Genomic DNA, 13,516 nt, shown 5'->3' on the forward strand with positions numbered 1-13,516 from the left:
TTTAGAGTCAAATTTATTTATGAATAAAGAAGATTTGTGTTTTGCACATTGTGTGTGTGTGTGTCTGTCACAATATTGACATGACTGTAGTAAGCTTAGAGGTTTTTTTTTTTAAATTTTTTAAATTAATTAATTAATTTGAGAGAGCGACAGAGGGAGCAAGAACAGGGAGGAGAGGGAAAAGCTGACTCCCCACTGAGCAGAGAGCCCAAGGTGAAGCTCCATCCTAGGACTCTGGGACCATGACCTGAGCCCAAGGCAGACCCTTAACTGACTGAGCCACCCAGGAACCCCAAATACAGCATTTCTAGGAATGACTTACCTGTGGATAACTCAGGGATGAGCTGTGACTTAGTGTCTGCAAGGTTGTCCAATTTAGCCCATAACAGAATCACCAGGAGCACTTGTAAATCTTAGATTGCAGTGTTTATCTCCACATTGCCACATTAGTACTTCTGGGGTGCACTCCCCAAATTTCCTTTGTTAACACTTTTTCAGGTACCTGTCCAGGGAACCCACTCTGAGAGCCAGTGACTAGATGCAGATGTCTATAACATCCCAGATTCTCCCAGGGAAGCCCTTGAGGCCAGACCTATGTGGGTACCCAAGAATCAGCTTGACATTTGGGGAATGCTGGGTGCCCACCATGGGCTCTCTCTCATGGTGGAACAATTGTAGTTTCAGCTGGCCCCTCATGGTGGAGCGCTGTGCTGTCCCCAGGGAAGGTGCAATGTCTCCAGCTAAAAATAAATGTTTCCCTATGTACACGTATGTATATCTGTGTATGTTTATATGTGTGTATAAATATGCACACAAATATAGGTTATGCTTATTCTCCATGAAATAGATTATTGAAATCCTGTACATCTAGATCTTCAAAAATAAATAAAACTAATAGTGACCAAGTCCTTTGGCGTTAAAGGTTATTCAATAGGATTTTTATTTTGCCATACCACTTTGGTTGGTTATCACTACACACATTTTGTTCCGTTTTCTTTTTTTCAATTTACCCTCATGGTTTAGTTCTATCTTCACAAAGTTCCAGTGGAATATATTCGAGCAAAGTTTAGTGTCACCAGGAACATTTGGTTTATTTGTGTTTAATATCTTAATGAAGGTATTGGGGTTTGGCTATACTACATTTTTTGTCTTTCCTAATACCCTCCCTGTTTTTTTATTCCTTTCTGGTGTTCCTATATGTGTTTTAAGAAAATAATTCTACATTTTCTTCTCTTTTTTTTCTGTGAACTATGTATATCAGTACCATATTGCTTGAGCTAGAAACTAAAGCATTCTTTGAAAATCTATTCCTTCCTAGATTTTATTTCACCTTGTCAATATATCTATTTTATGACACTTCTCTTTTTACATCTATCTTTTTTGCTTCTTAGAATTTTTAAGTTTTTAACTTGATTTTTATTTATTTTAAATATTAGCACATCAACATTTTTAGGACCCCATTTCTGAGCAATTTCTGCCCCTAACACAAGGCTCAAACTCCCAAATCAAAGTTGCATGTTCCACAAACTGAGCCAGAGAGTTTCTCCATGTTGAATATTTTTTTGAAGTAAAGTCACACATACAGAACATATGTTAACAGCTCAATTGAACTTCACAAACTAAGCACGTCTGTATAAACTGTTGAGGTGAAGAAACAATGTTATTTGACCTCCAAAATATATTAATTGACCTCTGCAATTCCTTTTATTTCCTTGGTACCTTACCACAGGCTCAGCACTCTTTTAACGCTGAAAGCCGTAGATTGCTGTCCTCATTTTTGTACTTTATATAAATGTAATCAGGCAGTGGTAACTCTTGTATTTGGCTTTTTTTCTATCTATACTTGTGAATTGATCTGTATTCCTTCATGTTATTGTGCATCATTCTTTAGAATGGATCCATCCGACTCCATTGTGTGATTATCAATTGATTACATCATTTTATGGCTAATGGAGGGGAATGATTTTCAGTCCAGGACTGTCATGATAGTACTGGCATGTAAATCTATAATTTATCTTTTAGTGGAACGTGCATACATATCTGCTGTTTATATATGTGAGATCAAATTGTTGGTAAATATGTTTAATCATGCTCAGCTTTAATACCAAATACTACTAAATACTAAAGATTTTATTTATTTATTCATGGAGACAGAGAGAGGGGCAGAGACACAGGTATAGGGAGAAGCAGGTTCCCCCTGGGTGCCTGATGCAGGACTTGATCCCAGGACCCCGGGATCAAAACCTGAGCCAAAGGCAGAACCTCAACTGCTGATCCACCCAGGCGTCCCCATCCACACACTCTCTAAAATTTAGTGGTTTGTCATTTTCTCTCTCTCTTTTTGAAAGATTTTATTTATTTATTCATGAGAGAGAGAGAGAGAGGCAGAGACACTGGCAGAGGGAGAAGCAGGCTCCATGCAGGGAGCCCGACATGGGACCTGATCCCTGGACTCCAGTATCACACTCTGGGCAGAAGGGAGGTGCTAAACCACTGAGCCACCCAGGGATCTCCCCATTCCCACCTTGAATGTCAAAGCCTTCAGTGCGCCTCTCTGCTCTGATGAGTAATTATTTCTATATCCCAAAGCAGAATCCCTCTAGAGGCTTGACAGTTGCAATAATTTACTTGTTATAGATTATAGCTGGAATTTTGGCAAATCAAAGCCGTTTTACCATTATCTCTCTCTTTACCTCACTGGAGGTAGGTTAAGTTCTACAGATTTTATTGTCCAATACATGAGTATAGTCAACTCATGGGACATTGTCGCTAAAGGGGTCCCACCCACAGGTGACAGCCTCTGGGTGAAAATATTTCTGCCAGGACTTTGCATGCACACATCTTTGGTACGTGGCCAGTGCTGTGTCCATTATGGTACCATGTGGGTCTTCCTTATCTTGCAGATCATTAATGTTACCCTATGGACTGTTTTTTGGAGGGGGGTTAGTTAGAGTAAGAGCTTCCAGGTACATTGACTTTTTAATTTTCTTCTGTAGGTCACTGCCAAATGTACAGCAAAAGAAAATGAACAAAAACATGTTTTGGATAGGGTTGTGATATCTTGGGCAGCCCGGGTGGCTCACAGGTTTAGCGCCTACCTTTGCCCCAGGGCGTGATCCTGGAGACCCTGAATCGAGTCCCACGTCAGGCTTCTGCATGGAGCCTGCTTCTCCCTCTGCCTGTGTCTCTGCCTCTCTCTCTCTCTGTGTCTCATGAATAAATAAATAAAATCTTAAAAAAAAAAAAGGTTGTGATATCTTAACAAAATGATACATTTGCTTTATGGAGCATTGTTATTCCTTGATACCATGTTGTGAGCTTGTGATCTGGACCAGCAGTTTTTTCATCCACTCCAGGCACAAGCAGTAGGTCAGCTGTATTCATAATAAGATCAACATTTCCTCCCAATCTTCACTCATTTCAGAGCCCCCCAAAGAACTTTTATCCTTGTGATCACCTGTTTCATTTTACCTGGTCTCATCCATCTTTTATGTCTATATACTTTTAATTTTTTTAAAAGATTTTATTTATTTATTCATGGGCACACAGAAAGAAAGGCAGAGACACAGGTAGAGGGAGAGGGAGAAGCAGGCTCCATGCAGGAAGCCCGACGCGGGACCCGATCCCAGGTCTCCAAGATCACACCCCAGGCTGCAGGCGGCGCCACACCGCTGCGCCACCAGGACTGCCCATTTTTTAAAGGTTTTAATATATTTATTTGACAGAGAGCACAAGCAAGGGGTGCAGCAGAGCAACAGATAGAAGCCAGCTCTCCACCAAGCAGGGAGCCTGACATGGGGCTAAATCCGAGGACACTGGTTTCACGACCCGAACTAAAGCTTAACCGACTGAGACACCGAAGTGCCTCTATGTTGTTCTTTTTTTTTTTTTTCCCTATGTTCTTTATGATATTTCTTGTTGATGAGTGGTGAACATCTCTGCCCTAAATCCTATGTGTTTCCCAATTCTCAGCCATTTTCTTGTAAAGAGGCATGATTGCACTGTTTCCAGGACCTGCTCTGCCTGGGTTAGAAGTACAAGATCTGTCATCAAATACATGTAAATTAATATGCTTCTGTACAGTTTAGGTGTTTCTTCACACATCTCCCTTGCTAAGTTCACTACAGAAGTTTAAGGTAGACCTTCATGAGTACTGGGATTTTTCAGTGTGGTTGAACGCAAGCCCCACAGGAACAGGGCAGAAGTGAATGTTATAAGTCACCCAATTCTTCTGCTTCGTATCCTGCCAGTGATAGCCTTGAAAATATTTCCTGATGTAAACTGCTTTTTTCAAGTTTTAAAGACTATTTATTTTACAGAGAGGGTGTATGTGGATGGGGTGGGAGGGAGAGGGAGAGAATCTCAAGTAGACTTCATGCTGAGCACCGAGTCCAGAGTCTGTTGAGGAACCTGAACCCACAACCCCTGAGATCATGACATGAGCCAAAATCAAGAGTCAGACACTGAACTGACTGAGCCACGCAGGCAACCCACATTGAATAGATTTTATCCCAGATCCTGTGTCCGACTAATGAGTGTTTGATGAGGTGGTGCACATCTGGGGTAATTAGTCAGGAGACATACTGGGGTCAGACTGAGTGGTGGATAGTGTTGGGAAACGATTCTGTGGGTTTAAGTTACTCTGTATGTTAAGGATAGAGACACTGAAAGTGTTTATCCTTAATTGGCTCTCCGATGATGCGTGAATATTAAAATGCTTTGAAATATAGTGATAATATCTTACCCTTAGATGGAGGACAGATTTGTTAACTGTAGAGGAAAACAGATATCGTCTTCTATGGCAAAGGTTCAGGAAGATATGTTCTCTGCTCCTTCAAGATATTGGGATTCCCTGTGCTCAGGGTCTCATAGATGTGACACAAACCCACTGCATATGCAGCATCTACATGTGTGAAATGGGGCTTTGGAGCTGGCAAGTGAAGTTAGCGTGATCAAGAAATTTGTTCTGTTTCATGAACCCTAAGATCCTTGGACTTGAATCTGAGAGTCCTCTGTCTTCTGCTAGCATTGGAAAATTGTTACAGGCAAGCTTGTTCCACTATAGAATATGTGGAACATGGAATTTTTATATTTCTTGGGATTATCCATGGGTTTATTTAAAATGAGGTTGATGGGCACCTGGGTGGCTCAGTCACTGAGCCTCTGCCTTCGGCTCAGGTTGTGGTCCCAGGTTCTGGGATCGTCCCCCGCAGGGAGCCTGCTTCTCCCTCAGCCTTTCTCTCTGCCTCTCTCTGTGTGTCTCTCATGAATAAATAAACAAAGTCTTAAAAAATAAACATGAAATTGATATTTATGCGTCTGTTTCTGCTTTTTATTTGTTTGTTCACTTTTTTTTTAGCCTGCACCTAAAGTGAAATCATATGTTATTTGCTTTTATTTGCCTGACTTATCAGCACAGTACTTTCTAGGTCTATTTACATTGTCCAGCACAATACCTCCTTGGTCTCTTTTCTTTGTCATCAATGGCTAGAAACCGCAAAAATGGCAGAAACAGACCCACTCCAAAAACAAAACAGAACTGCTGCTTTCTGGAGTGGAATGGAGAGGGATGATGGGCCAACTGGGTAAAGGGGAATGGAAGGTTTAGGCTTTCAGTTATAGAATCGATAAATCATGAGGCTAAAGGATATAGCAGAGGGGATATGGTCAGTGGTATTGTGATCTGGTTCTATGGTGCTAGGTACTCGCTACACTTGCATGGAAAAACATTTAAGTTGCAAATGGATGTCAAAAGAAAGCCAGAGTAGCAACACCTATATCAAAAACTAGACTATTTTGTTCTTGTGCGATGTTAATCCTGCTTTCGGATCAGGGTAATGCTAGGCCTCATAGGATGATGTTGAATATGTTCTGTCCATTCCACTATTTGTAAGATTTTGAGGGATCCCTGGGTGGCGCAGCAGTTTGGCGCCTGCCTTTGGCCCGGGGCGTGATCCGGGAGACCCGGGATCGAGTCCCACGTCGGGCTCCCGGTGCATGGAGCCTGCTTCTCCCTCTGCCTGTGTCTCTGCCTCTCTCTCTCTCTCTCTGTGTGACTATCATAAATAAATAAATAAATAATTAAAAAAATTAAAAAATGTAAGATTTTGATGGATTGTCATTAATTATTATTATTTTTTTAATGTTCAGTTAACTGACCAGTGAAGGTATGTGGTCCTGTGCTTTTCTGTGCTAGAAATCGTTTTTATTCTACATTCAACTTTCATTCTTGTTATTGGACTGTGAGGATCTACTTGTTGGGTTTAAGATTTCTATTTGAATCTTGTTTGTTTTATATATATAGGGGAATTATCTGGGATTTTTCTAAGTTATCTGATTTGTTAGTATATGATTGTTCATGGCAATCTGTTATCACAGTATGTATTTCTGTAGTTATCTGTTGTGTTTTCTGTCCCATTTCTTGTTTTAATTTTTGAGGCTGCTCTCCTTTTTTCTTTAATGTTGTTAAAATTTTGATTATTTTTTGGAAAATCTGGGCATTGATGTCAATGTTATGTTACTGTTTATTATGCTCTATCTCTGATTTTTCTTTTTTAGTTCCTTTCTCTACTGGATCACAGCTAAATTTCTTCTTTTTCTAGTTCCTTGTCTTGTAACATTCAGAAGAAAAGTTGGGGGTGTCTAGGTGGCTCAGTCGGTTTCGCATCTGACTCTTAATCTCAGCATAGGTCTCGATCTCAGGGTCTTGGGTTCAGGACGCAGTTAGCCAGTTAGGCTTCATGTTAGGTATGGAACCTACTATAATGAAGAAATGAATAAATAAAAGAAAAGAAAAAAGTTGAAACTGCAACTTAATTCAGGCATTTATAGCATTAAAAAAATTGAAAATGGAGTGTGTCGTAGAAAAAATTACTAGAAATAAACAATACCAGTGATAGCCAACAAAACAACAAAAAAATAAGGATTCTTTAGGGTTTTTTATGGATGTCATCTGTAAAGAGATCAATTTGCATTTTCTTTTCCCATTTGGATTCATTTAAGGTTTTTTTTTTTTCCCATTCAGACTAGAATATCCAGTACTGTTTGAATAGAAGTGAAATCGCTTTGTTATGATCATGCAGAAGAAGCTTACAGTTTTTTTACTATTGAATATATTAGATTTCAGGTTTTCCATACCTATATGACCTTTATTAAGTTAAGGCAGTTTGCTTCTATTCCTACTTTATTGAGTGTTTTTAATAATGAAACATTGTCCAGTATGCTCATATTCTTGTTCTGCAGCAATATGATGCCATTTTTGATCTTCATTCTGTTAATGTCGAGCCTTTAACTTATAGTTTTCGATATGTCGAGACACCCTTGAATTCCTGGAAGAATCGCCTTTAATTGTGTTGTAAAACGTGCTTTTGATTCAGTGTGCTAGTTTGCTTTTTTTATTGTGGACTTTGTATAACTGCGCCTCACAGGTAGTAGTTTGTAATCTTCTTACTTGTACAGTCTTCCTTTGCCTTTGACAACCTGGTAACACTGGAATCACAGAAACTATTTTGATAATTTCCCTTCTCTTCACTCCCTGAAAATGTTGGAAGAGATTTGAAATACGTTTCCATGGGGCTCCTGGGTGGCTCAGCAGGAGCATGTCTGCCTTCAGCTCAGGGCATGATCCCAGAGTCTCGACTGAGTCCCACATCAGGCTTTGTGCATGGAGCTTGCTTCTCCCTCTGCCTGTGTCTCTGCCTATCTATCTGTGTGTCTATCATGAATAAATGAATAAAATCTTTAAAGAAAGAAAAAAGAAGTACTTTTCCATTAAATCTCTGAATTAGGGCAACCCAGGTGGCTCAGCGGTTTAGCGTCGCCTTCGTCCCAGGGTGTGATCCTTGAGGCCCCGGATTGAGTCCTGTGTCGGGCTCCCTACAAGAGCCTGCTTCTCCCTCTACCTGTGTCCCTGTGTATCTCATGAATAAACAAATAAAATCTTTAGAAAAAAAATAATAAATGAATCTCTGAATTATCCAGTGAATTCATCTGAAACAAGACTTTTCTTTGTTGGGAAGTTTTAAATTACTTTTTCCATCTACTTGGTATTTGTCGACCAATTGTGACTTTTTAAATATTTCTTCAGAAAATATTTAATGGAATCCTGAAATCCAGGTATCTTATGTCTATTCTGAAATTTATACACATTTTTGGTATCTCTTTCTTGTCATATACTTATCACTTGTCACTTCTTCTTATTTGTGTTTTTATGGTATCAGTTAATACTGTCTGCTGTCACTTCACTTCTGATTTTAGTTGGCCTGTTTTTCGTTCTTACTTGATTTTGTTAAAAGTCTGTCAATTTTGTTGATCTTTCCTGAAAACCAATTCTTCCTGTTGTTGTTGATAATTTACTTTTTTTTGTTTGTTTTAGTATTTATTTATTCATGAAAGACAGAGAGAGGGAGGGGGAGAGAGAGAGAGAGAGAGAGATGCAGAGACACAGGCAGAGGGAGAAGCCGGCTCCATTCCATGCAGGGGACTGGATCTGAGACCAGGACCACACCCTGGGCTGAAGGTGACACCAAACCACTGAGCCACATGGAATGCCTGATATTTTCCTATTTTTGCTGTTTCCTCTTTTGTCCTTTTCTGTTGATGTTTAAATTTCCTCCCTTTTGCAAACTTTGGGCTCACGGTACATTCTTGATTTTTTTGATATATAAAAAAGTGATTGGGATCCCTGGGTGGCGCAGCGGTTTGGCGCCTGCCTTTGGCCCAGGGCGCGATCCTGGAGACCCGGGATCGAATCCCACATCAGGCTCCTGGTGCATGGAGCCTGCTTCTCCCTCTGCCTGTGTCTCTGCCTCTCTCTCTCTCTCTGTAACTATCATAAATAAATAAAAAAATTAAAAAAAAAAATAAAAAATAAAAAAGTGATTATTACTATAGCATGAAAGTACTACAGCTGTCTATTAGGCTATGTGGTCAGTACATTCTGTGTAAGTTTATGTGTTCATTGAGGAACAAAGTCCTGAAGATTCCTTCTGGGCCTTTTTGCTGATTTTCTATGACTGGTTTTTAGGTTATCTATGAGTAGTTGTCAGCATATTCATCTGAGAGTAGTAAGTGGAATAATTTTACATTTCTCTTTCTTGATATCTTTCAGCCATATCTTTTCGTGACACCCAGAGCTTGCTGTCAAAGCCAAGCATCGAATCTTCTTTCCAAAGAGTGTCATTGGGTAAATTAAGAAATAATGCCATTGAGAATTTACAGTTCATGACAGACTGGGACAATGATGGAGAGAGTGAAGGGCATCAAAGACATCATGAAGGCCACAACCATACTGCAATATCTACGCATAATAAGAATCTCCCTGCCCAAAATGGTGAAGGATATAGAACATTTTCAGTAACCTCCCTTTTTAAGTCTGCTACTTCCACAAAGCAGTGTGTTTCTGAAAACAAAAACTCAAATCAAATATTCAAACTTACATATATAGGGAACGACTACAGTTTGGAAAATCTGGGAAGTTACCTAGTCCATGCTGAAAATAATTATTTGAACCCTTGTGAAAAAAGAATTGGATTGACTATTCAGTCAAATTTTTCTAAAAATCAGAGATTTAAAAATGAAGAACAAAGTGCTAAACAGGATCCATTTGAGAGGTGTTTCACTAAGGAGTCGACCCTACAAAATTACCAGAGCCTGTTCAACGGAGACAGAGTTGCTCAATGCAGTGAATCTGAGAAAACATTTAACCAGGGCTCCAATGTTGGTCGATGTGTGAGGACTCGGCTTCTAGGGAACCATCATGAGGGTAGTAAATGTGCGGAAGTCTTTTATCAAAAGTCTAACCTTAGTACACAAAGTAGTATGAATACAGGAGAGAATCCTAAAAATGAATGTGAGAGTGCTCTTAACCAGTCCTCCAATGTTGATGATCAACAGAGAATTCATGTGGGAAAAAACCCATTCAGGTGTAATCAACCTGGGAAAATGTTTTGTCAAGCACCAAGGCTAAGTATACATAAGACAGTTCATAGTGGAGAGAAAAGTGACATTTGTAAGGAATGTGGCAAAGATTTTGACTTGGACTCAGTACTTCCTCAACATCACGGAACGTGTACCGGAGAGAAACCGTACAAATGTGAAGAATGTGGTAAAACCTTTAAAGTCTGCTTAACCCTAAATAGACATAGGCGAATCCATACTGGAGACAAACTTTACAAATGTGAAGAATGTGGCAAGGCCTTTACACAGCACTCAACCCTTACTCAACATCACACAATTCATACTGGCCAGAAACCTCACAAATGTGAGGAATGTGGCAAGACCTTTACAAGGCGTTCATATCTTACTCAACATCACAGAATTCACACTGGAGAGAAACCTTACAAATGTATAGAATGTGGCAGGGCCTTTAACGCTCGTTCACCTCTTATTCTACATCATAAAATTCATACTAGAGAGAAATGTTACAAATGTAAAACATGTGGCAAAGCCTTTAACCAGCGCTCACTCCTTTCTAAACATTTGAGAATTCATATTACAGGAGAACATTACAAATGTAAAGAATGTGGCTCGGCCTTTGCACAGCACTGGAGCCTTATTCAACATCACAGAATGCATACTGGCGGAAAACCTCACAAATGTGAGGAATGTGGCAAGACCTTTACTAGGCATTCATATCTTACTCAACATCAGAGAATTCACACTGGAGAGAAACCTTACAAATGTAAAGAATGTGGCAAAGCCTTTTACACTCATTCATATCTGATTCAACATCACAGAATTCATGCTGGAGAGAAACCTTACAAATGTAAGGAATGTGGCAAGGCATTTCACCATCATTCAAGCCTTACTAAACATCACAGAATTCATTCTGAAGAGAAACCTTACAAATGTAAAGAATGTGGCAGGGCGTTCACACAGTGCTCGACCCTTACTCAACATCACAAAATCCATACTGGCGAGAAACCTCACAAATGTGGGGAATGTGGCAAGGCCTTTACACAGCACTCAAGCCTTACTCAACATCACACAATTCATACTGGCCAGAAACCTCACAAATGTGAGGAGTGTGGCAAGACCTTTACAAGGCGTTCATATCTTACTCAACATCACAGAATTCACACTGGAGAGAAAACTTACACATGTAAAGAATGTGACAGGGCTTTTAACACTCGTTCACTTCTTATTCTACATCATAAAATTCATACTGGAGAGAAACGTTACAAATGTAAAACATGTGGCAAAGCCTTTAACCAGCGCTCACTCCTTTCTAAACATTTGAGAATTCATATTACAGGAGAACGTTACAAATGTAAAGAATGTGGCACGGCCTTTACACAGCACTGGAGCCTTATTCAACATCACAGAACGCATACTGGTGGAAAACCTCACAAATGTGGGGAATGTGGCAAGACCTTTACTAGGCATTCATATCTTACTCAACATCACAGAATTCACACTGGAGAGAAACCTTACAAATGTAAAGAATGTGGCAAAGCCTTTTACACTCATTCATGTCTTATTCAACATCACAGAATTCATACTGGAGAGAAACCTTACAAATGTAAGGAATGTGGCAAGGCATTCCATCATAATTCAAGCCTTACTAAACATCTCAGAATTCATTCTAAAGAGAAACCTTACAAATGTAAAGAATGTGGCAGGGCGTTTACACAGTGCTCGACCCTTACTCAACATCACAGAATTCATACTGGCGAGAAACCTCACAAATGTGGGGAATGTGGCAAGACCTTTACTAAGCATTCATCTCTTACTCAACATCACAGAATTCATACTGGTGAAAAACCTCACAAATGTGAGGAATGTGGCAAGACCTTTTCTAGGCATTCATCTCTTACTCAACATCACAGAATTCATACTGGCGAGAAACCTCACAAATGTGAGGAATGTGGCAAGACCTTTGCTAGACATTCACATCTTACTCAACATCACAGAATTCATACTGGCGAGAAACCTCACAAATGTGATGAGTGTGGCAAGACCTTTACTAGGCATTCATATCTTACTGAACATCACAGAATTCATACTGGCGAGAAACCTCACAAATGTGAGGAATGTGGCAAGACCTTTGCTAGGCAATTATATCTTACTCAACATCACAGAATTCATACTGGCGAGAAACCTCACAAATGTGAGGAATGTGGCAAGACCTTTGCTAGGCATTTATATCTTACTCAACATCACAGAATTCATACTGGTGAGAAACCTCACAAATGTGAGATATGTGGTAAGACCTTTACTTGTCGTTCATATCTTACCCATCATCATAGAATTCATACTAAAGAGAAACCTTACAAATGTAAAGAATGTGGGAAGGTCTTTAGCCACCACTCAAGCCTTAGTCATCATCACAGAATTCATACTGGAGAGAAACTATAAATGTAAAGAATGTGACAAGGCCTTTATCCAGGACTCATACCTTATTCGTCATCACAGAATTCACTCTAGAGAAAAACCTTAACAAATGTAAAGAATGTGGTGAGGCCGTTTAATCACTGTTCAACCTTTACTCATTATCAAAGAAGTCCTACTAGAGCAAGGCTGCAAGATTTTTGGATTGTGAGAGACTTTTTTTTAAGTTCTTTTAAGCAACAAAAAACTTGAGTTCAACGGAAAATGATGAATATTCTTTTCTTTTAGAGTAATTTATCCCTACTGTAAGACAGATTGTCTAAAACTGTATACTATGAAATTATATAAAATATTCCTTGATTTTACAATGATTAATGAAAAACTTAAAAATTCTCCAATCCAACTGTGGAGGCCAAGAAAATTAAGGCCATTCCACCTTAAGGTCAACGTTAGCAGAAGTACAGCCATCTCAGGCCCCTGTGAATAAGAGCTGAACTTTACCTTACTTCGGTTACAGTTAAAAACAGCTTACAGCTTAACGCCCTAGAAAGTCCCATATCAGAATGAGAACAGAGCTTAATGCCTTTGAAAGCTACATATCAGAATGTAAACAGAACTTGAGAAATTCCTCCACCCCTTCTGGAGGTCACCTAGACCAGTCCATAAAACTAAGCTGGAACCCACCTCAGGGTGCAAGTCCCTGCGCCGCTGTCGAGACACTTGAACCCAAGCTCAACCTTGTAAATAAACCCTCATGTGTTTGATTAAGTGTTGGCTCCTTGGTGGTTTCTTGGATACGTAATCTTGGGCACAATATTAACAAGGTATGCACGGATTTTTATGTTCTTTTATTGTTGTTGTCAAACTGAGAGCAAAATAACTCATGGAATGTAACAATAAGAGCTGAATAATCACAGCATTAATGTAAAAGAGTAGTTTCACAGAACCACTTCGTCCCCTCATCTTATCTCCTCCTGATGTTGATCAAACTGTACCATTGGCCATTTCTTTTTGTTTCTTTTTTTTAAAGCATGCTTGTGCAGAGACACAGTTATCTTATGTCCAATAGAGGAATGGGGAAGGAAAAAATGAAAGAACAGAGGAAACCCCTTCTTGGTCTGGAGGAGCAGAGTTGTAAAGTAGCAGGTTCCCTTTCTAGTATTCACCTCTTGTCTAGTGCTGGAAC

General features: G+C 39.6%; 1 protein-coding gene across 1 annotated transcript in view; it reads left to right on the forward strand.

Moving 5' to 3' along the window:
* The window catches only part of LOC140600289 (uncharacterized), a 75,346-nt gene extending 62,248 nt beyond the window's left edge, over window positions 1–13,098 (forward strand). Inside the window, 2 exon segments of the mRNA XM_072768454.1 lie at window positions 9,110–12,350; window positions 12,352–13,098. Of these exon segments, the coding sequence (XP_072624555.1) occupies window positions 9,110–12,350; window positions 12,352–12,439 (3,329 nt within the window). The 3' untranslated portion in view covers window positions 12,440–13,098.
* Window positions 13,099–13,516: the final 418 nt, after the last annotated feature.

The sequence above is a fragment of the Canis lupus genome, chromosome 1, assembly GCF_048164855.1.
Source record: "Canis lupus baileyi chromosome 1, mCanLup2.hap1, whole genome shotgun sequence".
Lineage (NCBI taxonomy): Eukaryota > Metazoa > Chordata > Mammalia > Carnivora > Canidae > Canis > Canis lupus.